Raw genomic sequence first — 18,871 nt, forward strand, 5'->3', positions numbered from 1 at the left:
AAAAAGGCTGTAACAGGAGAGAACAACAAAATTATTTTTCTCCAATTCTTATCTTTGGGGAGTTCAGTTTTTTTAAACTGGCTGCTATTCACCTAAACAAATGGATTCATACATTCAGGAAATGATGCTCTTCACATTACATTACAAGAAATAAATTTTTGGTCTTTCAAACGTGTCCACAGGTGGAAAACCCCCAGCGGTAACAGGAGGGAAAGTACCCCTGGGGACAACATTCAAAAGACCCTTAAAAATGCAAAATTTTCTTACATGCTTTAGTTATAACAAAATAAGACCAGTAATGGAGAAGTATATTATATAATCTATCAGATTTGTGAAAATTGGAAAGCTGCTTACTTTTAAATTAAGATATTCTTTGAATGATTCAATTTTCAGAAAATAACAGGGGACAACATGATTTTTTTTGGGGGGAGGGGGGTTGACCATTTATATTATAATATTTTATTAGATGAAATATTAAAAAGAATGTTTAATTGGTTGCAGTTGGTGCATTATTTACTCGAGTTAATCAGTACTGAAACTTAAAATTTTCCAAAAAGATGCCTGAATAAAAAAATAATTGCTGGTGAAAGGCGGGACATGGAAATTATAGACTTTTTCAGATATTGTCTCATATAAAAAAAAATATCTGTTGAAAAACGGATCACGATAGCGAAAATGCGCCGATCACAAACAACGAAAATAACCAAAATGTTAAGGCAAGATATTCTTTGGGTTCATCGGACAATAAATGTCTTTTCATACCACGTCCGAGAACAAATTTTATATGAAGAAACATTTCAATATTCCGGTACAGTTAACGTTCTTTGGCAGTGGCGGATCCAGAAATTTTCATAAGTGGGGGCCCACTGACTGACCTAAGAGGGGGCCCGCTCCAGTCACACTTCAGTGATGCCCTATATAAGCAACCAAATTTTTTTCCCAAAAAGGGAGGGCCCAGGCCCCCTGGGCCCCCCCTCTAAATCCGCCTCTGTTTGGAATAGTATTCCTGTTTAAATAAAAAAGATAGAAACGATAGAACAGTTAAAAAAAAAAAGTTTTTGTAATTTCTTGTTTCTAAACTAAAAATGTAATTATCAAATGAAATTTACCTAATATATAAAAGTCCATAAAGGTATCTTGTACATCTGACATTAACAACATATGTTCATGAACCTATTCCGTATGTTTTTCGCCTTTTGTTTTGCATAAAAATACTGTATGTAAATGTATATTATATTATTGCATATTTTGAATTGTTCAAAGGGCATCAGTGGAGATTAATATTGTACTAAGTAACTGATTTTACATCACGGGGGGGGGGGGGGGGGGGGGTAACTTCCTATTATTGGGTATACGGGGATGTGCCAAAAATATGGGTCATATAATTTTGCAAGATTTTATATAAAAATGACCCACCTTCTTAATGACATCCTATATTAAAATGCATTTACGTTTGATAACTGTATATTGATTTAGGATCATTTGGGGTATCAGTGTCATCTACATATCATATATATAACGATAACATATATGTGCACCTAACGATGTCAATTCATATATAAAAACTTAAGGGTAGCTGGTATATTTATGAATTATGAGTGATGATGAGTTAGTGCTTATATATAAGCATGGGTCATATTTTGAATATTGTATATAAGTATAGGTCATTCTTTCTTAAATATTTATATAACTATAGGTACTGAATTTCAGTGAATGTTATATTAAAATGGGTAGGTTTTTTGAGGCAAAAATGGTACACCCCTACCAAAAAAATATCGAAGTTACCCCCGTGTTTTACATGTATACATACAAACCGTGAGTATTTTTATGCAAAACAAAAGGCGACTGTTGAAAACGTAATGTCTCTGGTTCATTAATACTTTTTCAATTTCATCTGAACTTTTAAATTAGTTTTATTAAGTTATAGTAGATAGCAATTCCGATTTGAACTAGCCTACTTGATTCTAATTTGTAATATCTATCTGTCACAAAAATTAAATTTCCCCGCGGTAAAAACTAAGGAGATATGCACATATTCTAATGACGTACATCGCACATCGACAGGAAGTCCACCATTTGTTATTCTTTCTCTCTGACAATCAGCATGAAATCGACAGATTCTGGCAAAAGGAACACGGATATATATATTTGTTGTATGCAGGGATAAAGAAAATACCCAAGTGATGTCTTTCAAGACGACAAACTGCCAGAAATTTCGGTGATTCACCAAATTATACAATTCTGAAGCACAAATGCATTACCTTGTTTTTGTTTTATCGACCTATTCGCTTTGCATGTTATCGATCTCACAGTTTCTATTAAGTTGTCATAATCACGCTTTCTAACTATATAAATAATTAATGACATTAAAACTTCTTTAATCCTTCCAACCTCTGTGTTATTTAAGAAAACGGATCGAAATAAAGGTTGGGTACGTACCCATAGACATAGACAAAGAAATTAAGAATTTAAGACAAAGAACATCTCATTGGTGTAGTCCAAATAATTATGACGTCTTGAAAGGCTATTATAATTTTTTTCTTTGACGCCTTACATCGATGTAAGGCGTCAAAAAAAAAAATTATAATAGCCTTTCAAGACGTCATAATTATTTGGACTACTCATTGGTGATGATGTTGGTCTTTTATTGGACCTGTATCTTAATAAAAAAAAAAGGGGAGGGATAAATAAATAAACTTAGAAAACAGAGAAATTTATTCCTAAACATTCTAAATGAGACATGTTAGAAAAATAGATCACCTATTTTGTTTCACATGTAATTTACTGAAGTGGGTCTCGTAGGGTTCTTAGTGTGACACAGGATTGGCTGATTTTTTAAGAATGATTCGTGAAAGTCTAATAAATAAGCGTGAAATCTGGAAACAAAGCCGGGTGGTACACAGAAAATTATATGCACTATTATGGCAACGAAAAGCAGGTTAGAATTCTGACAAAACTGTAAGCAGGATCCAGGATCAGATCCCCTCCCCCTCCAATGAGTCCCCCACTGAATACAATGTGAAGCCTGTCTCAACCTTTGGAGTCCCACTAGTCAGATAGATCCCTGTCATGTCTGTACCAAACATGGATGTCCCACTACATGCACTAGACAGATAATCCCCTGTCATATTTGACCAAACTATGAAGTCCCAAGAGTCAGATGGTCCCCTGTCATGCCTGTATCAAACTTTGCAGTCCCACTATTTGAATAGTCCCCTGTCATGTCTGTACCAAACATTGATGTTTCACTAGTCAGATAGTTCCCTGTTCATGTCTAGATCTGTATCAAACTTTGAAGTCTTATAATTAGTCCGATAGTCCCCTGTCCTGGCTGTACCAAACATTGATATCTCACTAGTCTAGTCAGATGGACCCCTGTCCTGTACCAAACATAAATGTGTCGGATAGTCATGATAGTCCCCTGTCATGTCTGTACCAAACTATGAACATGATGAAGTCCCACTTACAAGTCAGATAGTTCCCCAAATTAGTCGTTTTTCTTATACGACTGCACATATTTTTTGTATAATGCTACAGTGTATGTCCATGAAATTGTACAACAAGCTTCAATACCACAAAAGGAAGGTTGGGATTGATTTCTGGGTTAAGGGCCAAAAACAAACACTTTTCTAGTTTCCAGACAATAACTTGTATTTAAGTGTATGGAACTCTCTAAATTTTTACTACAAAGTTCCATACCACATAGGGAAGGCTGGGATTGAGTTTGGGGGTAATTGCTCCAAGAAGGAGGGGGTTCAAAAAGTTTTGGGGGTTCCAGTTTCTCAAAGGGGTTCATATTTTTGTTTTTCAGAATTTTTTAAATTTCAAATTTTTGAAAAGTTCTGTGAAAAAATCTTCAATTGCAAAGTATTATCCTATAGATTTTTATACGACAGCAAACATTTTTGTGGTTGTATATTGGTATCACGTTGTCATCGTCGTCAGCGTTGTCCGAAGAGGGATGGTTTCCGGAAAATAACTTATTTTAACACAATGTTTATAACCACAAAAGGAAGCTTGGGATTGATTTTTGGGGTTATGGTCCCTAACGTTTAGGAATTAGGGGCCTAAAACAAGCATTTATCTAGTGTCAGTACAAAAAGTTGTGTATAAGTATTTCAATTGTTTTGAAATTGTACCACAATATTTATGACATATTTATATCATAAGTGAAGGTTAGGATATATATATTTTGTGAGTTATGGGGCAGTTTAGGAATAAAGGGCCAACAAGGGACCAAAAACAAGCATTTTTGTAGTTTCAAGACAATAAATTGGAGTTATCGTTCTTTGTCCAGAATGGTTGTTAAATCACCTATGCGCTAAAACCAATGCTTTATGAAATCTTCTTTGAAAATTGGAGTTATCTTTCTTTGTCCAGAATAGAGGTTGAATCAACTTAAATCAATACAATATACAATGCAATATTCACTTAACTACCAACTGATAAATTGAAGCAATCTTTACCATTCAGTGATTACAAGCACTTTGATTATACCATTTTAGGGTTATGCCCCTTTAAAAATGGAAAAATTGAAGAATTTTTAGTTTCTGTTCTCTCAACTTAAGTTTGTCTCCACTTAATTTAATGAAATCTGTATATATAATGCTTATTACCTCTAAACCCAGTTTAAGTTCAATTTTTGGCAGCTTCACTTTACAGTTCTTGAGTTATGTCCCTTTATAACGTTATATGCTAGCGGGGGCATCATCTGTGTCCCTTTGAACACATTCTTCATTTATTTTTTTAGAAGTTACTAATACTATTAATTAATATTAATTTTAACCGTGACTAATTGACATTTTTATATTTTGATATTTATGATGTATTTAAAGTCATAATAAATGAGTGACTGGTGAAAAATAATGTTATTCCAATTCTTGAACCAATCCATACAAACATCATAAACTTAGTCTTCTGTGCACGATTTTATCATTTTTTTTGCATAAATTTCATACAATCATCAAATTTTTTTTCAATCAGTCAATGTTGTTGTGAAAATATGGCAGGTAATTAAAGTTCTTGTTTTGAAGCCGAAGTTTGTCACGATTTTATCATTTTTTTCGCATAAATTTTGTATAATCATCAAATTTTTTTTCAATCGGTCAGTGTTGTTGTGAAAATATGGCAGGTAATTAAAGTTCTTGTTTTGAAGCCGAAGTTTGTCACCTGTTTGTCAACAAAAACAAAAAAAATGGATATTGAGCATGTGTTTAAAATGTACAATCAGATAATACATGTAGTTTATTTTAAGGACATCCATGCGTATTGCGATCACCCGATTTTTACGAGATGGGTCACACGGAGGTCACTTTGCATACAGAAAAAATGTTGATGAATTGCTTCCTGGAAGGAAGCAATTAAAATGAAGTAAACTTCTTCTAAATATGAACAAATTAAAGAATTTTCTTCAGAAAAAAGTATATGTTCATAAGTTTTATTATGAAAACTATCCATTGAGTTATTAAAAACATATATATATGCATTATTTTTTTTTAATTTGAGGTTTCTTATGACTTTAAATGAGTAGTTATTGTTGCAAACTCCATTAGAAATCTGCATTGAGATCATTTTTTGAATAAGGGAAAGGGGAGGTGAAAAAAAATTGGGGGGGTTCAATTTTTCTCATTTCAGATTTCAGAAATTAAAATAAAATTTCTTCAAATATTTTTTTTTAGAGGATTAATATTCAACAGCATAGTGAATTGCTCAAAAGCAAAAAAAGTTTAAGTTCATTAGACCACACTATTCTGTGTCAGAAACCTACATGTATATGCTGTGTCAACTATTTAATCACAATCCAAATTCAGAGCTGTATACAGCTTGAATGTTGTGTCCATACTAGCCCCCCACCGTTCAGAGTTTGACCTCTGCAGTCGTATAAAGCTGTGCCCTGCAGAGCATCTGGTTAAAATTTGACCACATTTATACTTGTGTCAGAAACCTAAATTATGTCCAAAATTTGATCATGTTGATCACAATCCAAATTCATGAAATATTGTGTCTAAATTTGTCCCAATTGTCCAGGGTTCAACCTCTGCGGTTGTATCAGGCTGTGGTCAGCCAAATATTTCATTATTAAATAAAACCTGGGAATAGTATATTATGATTCAAAATTAAAATTAAATTTGAGGTGAATGAGAAATTGTACCAGAGCTACATCATGTACATGTAAAGTGATTATAACAATGATAACAGTGTTGCTACTTAACTTTATTTGATATCTTTCTTTTTTTCCTTGTAGGTATTTAGGTTGTTTTGGAGATATCTTTTCCAATGGGCAAGTGTCAATCATGTTGTGAACCACCAGGGTCATCAACAGAGACCAGATTTACTAGTACACAAAGGCCAGATTACAGACCACCCCAGCATATAATTTCAAAAGATCTTGAAAGAGGCACGGGTGACCCAGGTTTTACATCCATGTCAACTGGAAAATCAGCCATCGCTTCAGACAAAAAAATGTTCACGCCATACCCAAAACTGCCACCCATTAAAAAACATAGCAATGGGGAGGGAAAGAGACTGTCATTCATTTCACGTGATGTGTCAGAGAGTAAAATTTTGGCGATGTTTGAACAATACCGAGATTCGGGGGAAGAAGCAATTTTAGCTGAAGGAATCGAAAAGTTTTGCTCAGATCTACAAGTAAATCCAGATGAATTTATTGTTTTAGTTTTAGCATGGAAATTTAACGCAGAAACAATGTGCAAATTTACAAAAGAAGAATTTGTCACGGGGTGTAAAGCATTGAAAGCAGATTCAATTAAAGGAATTCAGTCAAAATTTACAGATCTCTTAAATGATGTGAAAAACAAACAAAGCTTCAAAGAGTTTTACAAATGGACTTATAAATTTGGTCTGGACATTGAAACGGGACAAAGAACACTTCCAAGTGATATGGCCATGGGCCTTTGGAAACTGATCTTTTCTCAGAGCCAACCACCCGTTATAGAACAATGGATAGAGTTTTTAGAAGAACACCCTAGTATAAGGGGGATTCCCCGTGACACGTGGGATATGTTCCTTAACTTTGTAGAACAAGTTGGAGATGATTTAAGTACTTACGATGATACAGAGGCTTGGCCTTCTTTATTTGATGATTTTGTAGAGTATCAGAATGACAAAGAGAATCAAAATGTGAAATCGTTTTAGTGCCATTGTTTAGGTCAAAAGAAATAAATAGATTATATATATATATATATATATATATCTGTTCAGAGTCACAAAAACTTTTTAATGATTTGTTTAATATAATAACAATCTTTATCATGTTATTATTAAATGTAGAAAGTTTCACCATCAGGAGTTGATTTAACATGTATGATCAATCTTATTTGTAGATTTTTTTTGTGACTCCAGATCTCCAAAAAACAAAATCATATAAAAGCATGAAAAGGTTAAACTATTAAGATCTAAATGTAGGTTTACCTGAAGTCACCCTTAACCATTGTTAACAGATATATGTACATGTATATATATTGTTCTTGGCCTTTTGCAATTTACTGAGAAACAAATATTGAGGAATTCAGATGCATTGTTACTTTGTTAGAAATTTGTTTTTTTGAAAAATGTTAAGAATCTAGAAGAATACTGGTAAAAGGTAACTTAAGCATGTTAAGTACATGTAGTAAAGGAATGGTACATGTACACATTGTAAGTCTTTTAAAAAAGGGAGAGGGGCTCTTAATCACTAAATACTTTTACCTAAAAGGAAGGGGATGTAGTCAAATGCACTAAGACACCACAACTGTTTAAATATAAAGGGGGGGGGGGGGCTGGTCCCCCTCCATGTACAAATGTACAACGTTTTTGTACATGTAGTAGGTGTGTTTTTGTGGTCTCAAAGGCAAAATTTTGTAAAAGATACTCTCTTTTCTAAAATACATTAAGTATATTTCATGTTATGAAGGACATTTTCCCCTTTTGAAGAATGTATGCCTTTAGCATGTTTAGTGGTACATGTACCTTACAAAAAGGGTTACCACATGGACATATACTTCTTATCTATTCTATATATTATTGTAATATTGTCATTTTTAGTTAAGAACTGTTTTAGCAATGCATAGGGTACTTAGTTACAATGTATGTTTCTCAGAAATTTGCATTACCGTTTTCTTAGAAAACCTTTAATGTGTGTGTATTCTAGTCAGAGATCAGAAAGTGATAAATGTAAGATTGTTGTCTGTTATGATTGAAGTTTGATGATTTGGTTGTTGGTCATACCTTTTTAAACCAAAAACCTTATATATATAATACAAAATGTATATATGTGTACATTGTTTAACATGAAATCAATTGAATAACATGGTCAATGAGCTGAAGTGTGTATTGAATCAGTTTTTAATTCAAAATAATAAAACAACATAACCTTACTGGTCTCATTAATCATGTTAATGTGCAAGAGCTCCTTGCTCATGAAAATGTTCAACAGTTATTCTAGAGTTATCTTTCTTTAACCTTGTATTTCCTTTTAAAAATGTACCACCTATATAGTTGTGTGAAGCACTTTTATAGGCATGTTGGATTCAGTTCAATTTGCCTATTTCATGGTAAATTTTATTTAAAAAACAGATCTTTATAATTACATGTAAGTTATGAATTTCCAAGGAGTAAAACTGATAGGGAATAACATGTTAAATACGTATACCACAACAGAGCTCTACAGTTTAGGCCATAAAAAAGAATAGGTTTGTTTTCCCAAACCCTACCTACCCAGAAAAAAGCTGCCTACTCAAATTCTTTAATTGTCCTGATTTGAAGAAGTTTTTTTTAAATCAGAAATGCATGAAGACTAATTAATGTCCGATACTTCAATATCTTTAAAAAAAATAATTTAAAAATGCCTACCTACCTACCCACAGTCTTAACCATGTTAACCTTGGGTAGGGTTTGGGCGAGCCAAAATATTTTTAATTGTGGCCTTATGTTTTTATTTCATTCTATAGCTACAATTGACTGTGAATCAAAAAGGCAGGTGTCATAGACCATTGTTGTCCACAATTGTTAAAGTTTGTGCTTAGGTTTACATGGTTATTTTAAGGACATACATACATTGTATATCTGTGTTACCAGTTAATGATTTTAATGTACATGTATGTATCGATCAGAACTTAAAAAATTCAGATACGTTGTACTGGAAGTATATTTTTTTGGATCTACATGTATTTTAAAATTTAAAGAACTGATTATAAGAGATCTTTGATAGTGAAATGATTTTTGTTATATATGTTTTGTCATACAAATGTAAATCTAATTGTTAAATGTATTTTAAATACATTATGTGTGCATGTGTCATTAAGACATTTACGTATACATTGTAAACATACATGTCATTTGTCAGTCTACATTGTCTTGTCATAATTCCATTGTAGATATATATATATATATTACACAACTACTTTTTCTCTACACATTTAATTTTTTCTCAACATTTGCAAACATGCATTTAAACAAACCATTGAAATGTCATCATTTGATTTAAGATCCCTGCAGGGTAGACAAGTTGTAGAAAGGGATACAGCTCAGGCGCAGATCCAGCCACTTTAAAAAGAGGGAGCTCCCCACCCAAGATGAAGGGTGGTTCCAACTATATGTCCCCATTCAAATGCATTAATCGTCCACAAAAAAGGGGGGTTCCAACCCCTGGAACCCTCCCCATGGATCCGCCACTGCAGGCTGCATTGAAAAATACCTACCTGTACATGTACTTGGGTTGGTGTTAAATTTAACTTAAGAGTTGACTTAAAGTGGGAAGTGTTTTATTATTTAGGACTTTCGTAAAAATCCTTTCAAAAAGCCATAACCTGGAATGGACTATTAACAGTAGGAAGCTGGCATTGTGACAAACTAGGCTTTGAAGATAAAATTTCACTGGTGATTAATATTCAGTCCAAAACCAGTCTGAAATCTAACTACAGAATTTCTTTTATTTTTTGAAAAGTTATATTTTTAATTTTATTTTAATGAGCCAAATAAATACATGGTAACAATCAAATGGTTGGCCAAGTCAAAATTGAGCTACATGTACATGTAGCTAAAGAAAAATAAAGTGTCTCTGTCATGACTGAAGCTATGATAAATAATTTTTTTTTAATTTCATAAAAAAAATCACATATATGACATGTATGAAGGTTTATATTTTATCATTGTTACTGGTGAGTGGTGAAGAAATTAAATGGGATTCTAGAAATTTATTTTACTTGTCCCTTAATTTAAAAATGTGATTTTACATGTTTTATGTAAATTTTAATTTGTTTACAATTAACATACAAGTGTATAATGTTATTTACTGTTTTGTTGTCTATTTGTCATGTTATACATGATGGTTTATTTGTTTACATTTGAATTCATTGAATTGTTAGGTCACATGCATTATCAACATGTACGTATCTCTCAAACAAACTTAGACTGCACTACTTTGATTTGTTTATCTTCTGAGCTGTTATCAATGGTTATAGCCAGTGTTAATGTGTTTTTTTTTCTTTTTTCTTTTTTTATCACCAATTCGATGTAAAAAATATTCTGGTCAATTACATGTATATGACAAAAATGAAATATTCTGAATCCGTATTTTCCCCATACCTTATATAGTGTTAAAATTGAAAAAAAAATAACTTAACTGATATCTATGAAATTTTTTTTAACTTCAACTAAAACCTTAACCCCCATAAGGTTAAATGGTTGCTCCCTTTTGAATGAATATTAAGTGCTGTCAGATTTTTAACCTTATTTTGAAAATGCTGCCTCATTTGTGAAAGGATATTGAATATGTTCTTAACATAAATCTTTTCATATTTCATTGTTATCCAGGGTTGAGTTCAATATCTTAGCAGCTACGTAGCTGCTATCAATATCTATGTAACAACTAGTCTATAGCTACACGTTCAATAGTCAAAATCTAGGTAGCACTACGTAGCTGCTATCAATATCTATGTAACAACTAGTCTATAGCTACACGTTCAATAGTCAAAATCTACGTAGCACTACGTAGCTGCTACGATATTGAACGCAGCCCTGTTCATTGATCATGTGTTGTTGATTGTATATTACAAAAAAGTGACTTAAATTAATCATGTTACATATATATGACTATGCTTTTTTCATATATTATTTCATGCAAGCGATTTGTGATATTTCATTTGAGTCTGAAAAAAAGTCATTCACTGTGATTCACTGCATACATGTAAAATCTGTTGCCATGGTGATCTAGATGTACAATTGCACCTACATGAAGGAAGTGTTGTATTACTATTATTAAAACATAACCAGACAAGAATCTGTAAATACATGTTTCTACACGCATAATGAACCATAAATTTAATCCAGGTCAAAACCCTAATTTGGCATTGAATTGTGAAACATTTTCAAAGGGAGACAACCTACTTCTCAACCAAATTGATTCCTATTTTTCACTGTAAGTTCAGAAATTATTGCAAGATTTGTATTAATGTGAATAATGCAACTACTTCAGAATTGCAATAAAATAACTCACATTCTAATATAAATACATGTATCTGTATGCAGCTTTTCCTAAGATCACAATAATAAAATTAGTATTCGTTTCAATCTATAAAAAATGCAATAATTTATGAATTTACAGTATATAATACATTATTTACTATTTATTATGATACAAATAACCTAACAAACTGGTGGCAATCATATAAAATACACCAATTTTGGGGTTGTCTTTCATTGATGTAACAATGAAACCGTTCCCTGTAGTATGACGTAAGAAAACATGACTAATATTGAAGTCCCGCTGAAGTCAAAAGGTCAATTGATGTAACAATGAAACTGTTCCCTGTAGTATGACGTGAGAAAACATGACTAATATTGAAGTCCCGCTGAAGTCAAAAGGTCAATTGATGTAACAATGAAACCGTTCCCTGTAGTATGACGTAAGAAAACATGACTAATATTGAAGTCCCGCTGAAGTCAAAAGGTCAATTGATGTAACAATGAAACTGTTCCCTGTAGTATGACGTAAGAAAACATGACTAATATTGAAGTCCCGCTGAAGTCAAAAGGTCAATTGATGTAACAATGAAACTGTTCCCTGTAGTATGACGTGAGAAAACATGACTAATATTGAAGTCCCGCTGAAGTCAAAAGGTCAATTGATGTAACAATGAAACCGTTCCCTGTAGTATGACGTAAGAAAACATGACTAATATTGAAGTCCCGCTGAAGTCAAAAGGTCAATTGATGTAACAATGAAACTGTTCCCTGTAGTATGACGTAAGAAAACATGACTAATATTGAAGTCCCGCTGAAGTCAAAAGGTCAATTGATGTAACAATGAAACAGTTCCCTGTAGTATGACGTGAGAAAACATGACTAATATTGAAGTCCCGCTGAAGTCAAAAGGTCAACTCAAATTCAGCGTAAAATACAGGTCAGTCAATTCGAGACTCAAAATTTGTGTAATGAATTGTTCCTCACACTTAAATGTTCATATTTCTGGATTTGTTTGTGTACCAATGACTTTCTAATTTTATGTGACTTCGTTCTCTTTTGGGCATACATATAGTGCTTTTCTTCACTCTGGTTATTAAAAATAACCCAACACCAATTTTTCAGAAAGATTGTTGTACTAAGCATGTTGATATATACACAGAATAAGTCATTGTATTCTCATTATTGAGTTACTAAGGGGAGATAATAATTATTTTTTAGAACAACACTCTAAATTTGTTATTGTGATTTCTTTAATATGTAACAACATCATTCTGCTTTTCTTTAAGACCAGTATATTGCTGGAAAAAAACTAATATAAAATAGTGTGTATGGGGATGTCTTCATATGATATCTGTATTCATGAATTTTTTCCAGCCATTTTTCTCATTTTAAAATTTGTTTGCCCCCTTTTCTCTATTTTCCTGTAATTCAGCATCCTTTTATTCTTTTTTTTTTTATCTCACTTTATCTATTCTTTTTGAAATCCCTATTCTCTTTTCTGTAAACTCTATCCTGACATCAAATTTACAAAAATTAAAAAAAAAATCTTTTAAGAAATGCAAGAAAGACAACTCTATTATTATTTTTAAAAGGCTTTTAACTGTTAGTCTATAGTACACATTTTTGTTCAGTATGAAACTTTGCATAATAAAGTAAGTTGCAATTAACATTACTCCTAAACATATGTCAATCTTCATGCTATACATGCTACTAATAATGTGCAATTGATTTTTGGTCTTAAAAGAGCAAAGTATATTTGTTAATTGTTTATTTGCATTTAAACATGTGAAACATTTAGATTTTTGTCAGTGTTAGATGTTTTTGTTTTGTTTATGAAGTAAAAAGTTGTGTATTGTTTTTAACTCTATAAAATGGGCAAAATACAGAAAGTATTTTTTTAAAGGTGAGTGTGCTTTTAACATTGACACATGTGGTATCAGTACGTAGTAGATCAGTTTTCAAATAAAACATTTCTAAACCTCAATTTTGTTTTACTTATTTGTAAAGAGTTAATAACAGAAATGTTAATGTCAGAAACACTCATTCCTAATGAGTTAGTTTTATATTTGATTAATACAGTCATGATAATATTAATTTTGTCAAATTTAAACTACACCTGGTACAAATGTACCTTCTATCAGGAAATGTGTTTGTATCTACTTTTTTCTATCTCCGCATTGATATAGTTAATAGTACAAATAGTAACATTAAACACCCATAATTAATTATGTCAATCATTCCATAGATATAAGAAGATGTGTTATGATTGCCAATGAGACATCTCTCCACAAGAGACCAAATAACACAAAAATTAACAACGATAGGTCACCGTTAGTCCTTCAACACTAAGCAAAGCTCATAATGCATAGTCAGCTATAAAAGTTTCCAAAAAGACGAATGTAAACAAAGAGAAAAGGCCTAATTTTATGTTGAAAATATTGTCACTTACCTAAACCATCACAATATTGTCACTTACCTAAACTATCACAATATTGTCACTTACCTAAACCATCACAATATTGTCACTTACCTAAACCATAACAATATTTTAAAGCTCTAGGAAGTTTATCTACAATGATGTCTAGACTGTCAAGTTTGTTGTTCTGTATTTAAACCACCTGTGAGGCAAGTTGTGTATAAAACTTGGTGAAAATTGAGAAGGATTGCCAGTTTTCCTGCCTAATGCATGGCACTGGGTGATAATTGAGAAGGATTAAAATTGAGAATGGATATGGGGAATGTGCCAAAGAGACAACAACCCGACCATAGAAAAAAACAACAGCAGAAGGTCACCAACAGGTCTTCAATGTAGCGAGAAATTCCCGCACCCGGAGGCGTCCTTCAGCTGGCCCCTAAACAAATATATACTAGTTCAGTGATAATGAACGCCATACTAATTTCCAAATTGTACACAAGAAACTAAAATTAAAATAATACAAGACAAACAAAGGGCAGAGGCTCCTGACTTGGGACAGGCGCAAAAATGTGGCGGGGTTAAACATGTTTGTGAAATCTCAACCCTCCCCCTATACCTCTAGCGAATGTAGAAAAGTAAACGCATAACAATACGCACATTAAAATTCAGTCCAAGAGAAGTCCGAGTCTGATGTCAGAAGATGTAACCAAAGAAAATAAACAAAATGACAATAATACATAAATAACAACAGACTACTAGCAGTTAACTGACATGCCAGCTCCAGATTTCAATTAAACTGACTGAAAGATTATGAACATCAGGCACAATCCTTCCCGTTAGGGGTTTAGTATCATACCATCATAATATATATGAGAAGAACATAACTTTGTCAATTTTTCTGCCCAATGCATGGTACTTGACGATAATTCAGAAGGATTGCCAGTTTTTCTGCCTAATGCCTGACACCTGGCAATAATTTAGAAGGATTGCCAGTTTTTCTGCCTAATGTATGGCACTTAGCGATGATTGAGAAGGATTGTCAGTTGTTATGCCTAATGCATGGCATTTGACGATTAATGAGAAGGATTGCCAGTTTTCCTCCCTAATGCATGGCACTTGATAATTAAGAAGGGTTGCCAGTTTTTGTGCATAATGCATGGCACTTGGCGATAATTGAGGATTTCTAGTTTGCCTGCCTAATGTATGGCACTTGGCGATAATTGAGGATTGTCAGTTTTTCTGCCTAATGCATGCCACTTGGCGATTATCGAGAGGGATTGCCAATTTTCATCCCTAATGCATGGAACTTGTTAATAATTGAGAAGGATTGCCAATTTTTCTGCCTAATAAAATTGAGAATGGAAATGGGGAATGTGCCAAAGAGACAACAACCCGACATTAGAGCAGACAACAGCAGAAGGTGCATGCCACTTGACGATTATCGAGAGGGATTGCCAATTTTCATTCTTAATGCATTGAACTTGTTGATAATTGAGAAGGATTGCCAGTTTTTCTGTATATTGGATAGCACAATTGGCGATTATTGAGAAGGATTGCCAATGGCACTTGGCGATATTTGAGAAGGACTGCCGTTTATCCTGTTTATGCATGGCCATTTGCGATAATTGAGAAGGATTGCCAGTTGTTTGGCCTTATGCATGGTGCTTTGCGATATTTGAGAAGACTGCCGTTTATCCTGTTGATGCATGGCCATTGGCGACAATTGAGAAGATCTGACAATTTTTTTCTGCCTAAGGTATGGCACTTGGCGAAAATTCAGAAGGATTGCCAGTTTTTATGGCATATATAGGGCACTTTGCGATAATTTAGAAGGATTGCCATTTTCCTGCCTAAAGCATATGGCACTTGGCGATATTTGAGAAGACTGCCGTTTATGCATGGCCATTTGCGATAATTGAGAAGGATTGCCAGTTTTTATGGCTTATATATGGCACTTATAGATATTTGAGAAGGATTGCCAGTTTTTCTGCTTATTGCATGGCATTTGGCGATAATTGAGAAGGGTTGCCAGTTTTTTTTTGGCTCATGCATGGCACTTTGTGATAATTGAGAAGAATTCCAGTTTTCTTACCTAATGTATGGCCATTTGCGATAATTGAGAATGATTGCCAGTTTGTCTGCCTAATGCATGGCACTTGGCGATAATTGGACGGATTGCAAGTTTTTATGTCTAATGCATGGCACTTGGCGAAAATTGAGAAGGATTGCAAGTTTTTATGCCTAATGCAAGGCACTTGGTGATAATTGAGAAGGATTACCAGTTTTCCTGCTTGATGCATGGTCATTTGCGATAATTGAGTATTTCTAGTTTGTATGCCTAGTGCATTGCACTTTGCGATAACTGAGGATTGACAATATTTATGCCTTATGCATGGCACTTGGTGATAATTGAGAAGGATTGCCAGTTTTCTTGCCTAGTGCATGGCACTTATCGATAATTAAAAAGAATTAGCAATTTTTCTGCCTTATGATTGGTACTTTGTAATAATTGAGAAGACTGCCGTTTATCCTGTTTATACATGGTCATTGGCGACAATTGAGAAGGATTACCAATTTTTTTTCTGCCTAATGCATGGCACTTGGCGAAAATTGAGACGGATTGCAAGTTTTTATGCCTAATGCGTGGCATTTTGCGATAAATGAGAAGGATTGACAGTTTTTATGGCTTATAATTATATGGCACTATTCGATAATTGAGAAGGTCTGCCAGTTTTCCTGCTTAATGCATATGGCACTTGGCGATATTTGAAAAGACTGCCGTTTATCCTGTTTATGCAGGGCCATTGGCAATAATTGAGGATTGCCAGTTTTTTTGCCTTATGCATGGCACTTGGCGATAATTGAGGATTGCCAGTTTGTCTGCCTAATGCATGGCACTTGGCGATAATTGGACGGATTGCAAGTTTTTATGTCTAATGCATGGCACTTGGCGAAAATTGAGAACGATTGCCAGTTTTCCTGCCTGATGCATTTAGCACTTGGCGATATTTGAGAAGGACTGCCGTTTATCCTGTTTATACATGGTCATTAGCAACAATTAAGAAGGATTGCCAGTTTTTTTTCTGGCTTATGCATGGCACTTGGTGATAATTGAGAAGAATTCCAGTTTTCCTGCCTCATGCATGGTCATTTCCGATAACTGAGAATGATTGCCAGTGTGTCTGCCTAATGCATGGCACTTGGCAATAATTGGACGGATTGCAAGTTTTTATGCCTAATGCATGGCACTTGGCGAAAATTGAGAAGGATTGCCAGTTTTTATGCCTAATGCATGGCACTTGGTGATAATTGAGAAGGATTGCCAGTTTCCTGCTTAATGCATGGCCATTGGCGATAATTGAGGATTTCTATGTATGAGGCTTTGTATGCTTAATATAAAAAAGAAGATGTGGTATGATTACCAATGAGACAACTATCCACAAAAGACCAAAATGACACAGATATTAACATCTATAGGTCACCGTACGGCCTTCAACAATGAGCAAAGCCCATACCGCATAGTCAGCTATAAAAGGTCCCGATAAGACAATATAAAACAATTCAAACGAGAAAACTAACGGCCTAATTTATTTAAAAAAATGAACGAAGAACAATTATGTAACACATAAACAAACGACAACCACTGAATTACAATCTCCTGACATGGGACAGGCACTTACATAAATAATGTGGCGGGGTTAAACATGTTAGCGGGATCCCAACCCTCCCCCTAACATGGGACAGTGATATAACAGTAGAAGATAAGAACGAACTATAAAAATCAGTTGAAAAGGCTTAACTCATCAGATGGACAAAAAATATAAGTGGACGTGGCCGGGTACTTATGTACATCCCGACACAAAAAGACACAGTGAACAGATCTGAGAGTACTCGCAGTTATCTGACAGCTAGTTGAAAGCCATTAACAACTAATAAAAAAAATTATGCATCTAAGACTAAACTATCAATCCGTACACATCCAACATCCAATGAATTTAGTGTAAAGACGTCATAAACAGCCAGAGAAAAATATGACCTTGTGCAATGCCAAGTTACAGGTTTCGACAGATTGTAGATATATATAGCATACTAGTAATATTTAGTTGGCTTTTAATAAGTAATTTATGGTAACGATATCCCTGGTTTAATAATTTACCAGTAATACATAGGTTGCGTTCGTTAAAATTAAAAACGTCACAACAGACAAGGGCATAGCGAACACGTTGTGAAATATCAACACCATAATGCATGGCACTTGGCGATAATTGAGGATTGCCAGTATTTATGCCTAATGCATGGTACTTGGCGATAATTGAGAAGGATTGCCAGTAATTATGCCTAATGCATGGCACTTGGTGATAATTGAGAAGGATTGCAAGTTTTCTTGCCTAATGCATGGTACTTATCGATAATTGAGAAGAATTGGCAGTTTTTCTGCCTTATGCATGGCACTTTGTAATAATTTAGAAGGATTTCAGTTTTTTCTACCTAATGCATGGCACTTTGGCGATAATTGAAGATTGTCATTTTTTTAAACCTAGGCACTTGGCGATATTTGAGAAGGAATGCCGTTTATCCTGTTTATGCACTTAGGCGATAATTGAGAAGGATTGCCAGTTTTTTTATGCCTTATGTTTGGTACTTGGCGATAATTGAAAAGGATTACCAGTTTTCCTGTTTTATGCCTGGCCATTCGATAACTCAGAAGGATTGCCAGTTTTTCTGTCTATAGTATGACAGATGTCCACAACTAAGAAGGACTGCAAGTTTGTCTGCCTAATTTTGGCAGTTCTGTCTCTGTTCACTTGCTTCATTATACAATTAAACTGTTCATCATGATGTGACCAAAAGCGCTTAATATAACATTGAACACCAGCAAGCAATAACAAAGGGTTTTCTCTGTTTAGAATTTTGGTACTGCTTCTGATTAAATTGGTTAAGCACGGCGAGCAACTGCTACATGCACCAGTTTATTTAAGGAATGACTGTAAT

The 18,871-nt window shown here is 33.8% G+C and overlaps 1 protein-coding gene across 1 annotated transcript; it reads left to right on the forward strand.

Moving 5' to 3' along the window:
• The first annotated feature begins 2,042 nt into the window (after positions 1-2,042).
• Positions 2,043-13,447, forward strand: LOC139489063 (DCN1-like protein 3). Its single transcript, XM_071275175.1, has 2 exons — positions 2,043-2,218; positions 6,245-13,447. The coding sequence occupies exon 2, from the start codon at positions 6,277-6,279 to the stop codon at positions 7,153-7,155; it is 879 nt and encodes a 292-aa protein (XP_071131276.1). The 5' UTR covers positions 2,043-2,218; positions 6,245-6,276; the 3' UTR covers positions 7,156-13,447.
• The last annotated feature ends 5,424 nt before the right edge of the window (positions 13,448-18,871 follow it).

Source organism: Mytilus edulis, chromosome 9, assembly GCF_963676685.1.
Source record: "Mytilus edulis chromosome 9, xbMytEdul2.2, whole genome shotgun sequence".
Lineage (NCBI taxonomy): Eukaryota > Metazoa > Mollusca > Bivalvia > Mytilida > Mytilidae > Mytilus > Mytilus edulis.

What these genes read in the sequence shown, in the direction of transcription:
- LOC139489063 (XM_071275175.1), top strand. Translation starts at nt 6,277, where the DNA reads ATGGGCAAGTGTCAATCATGTTGTGAACCACCAGGGTCATCAACAGAG.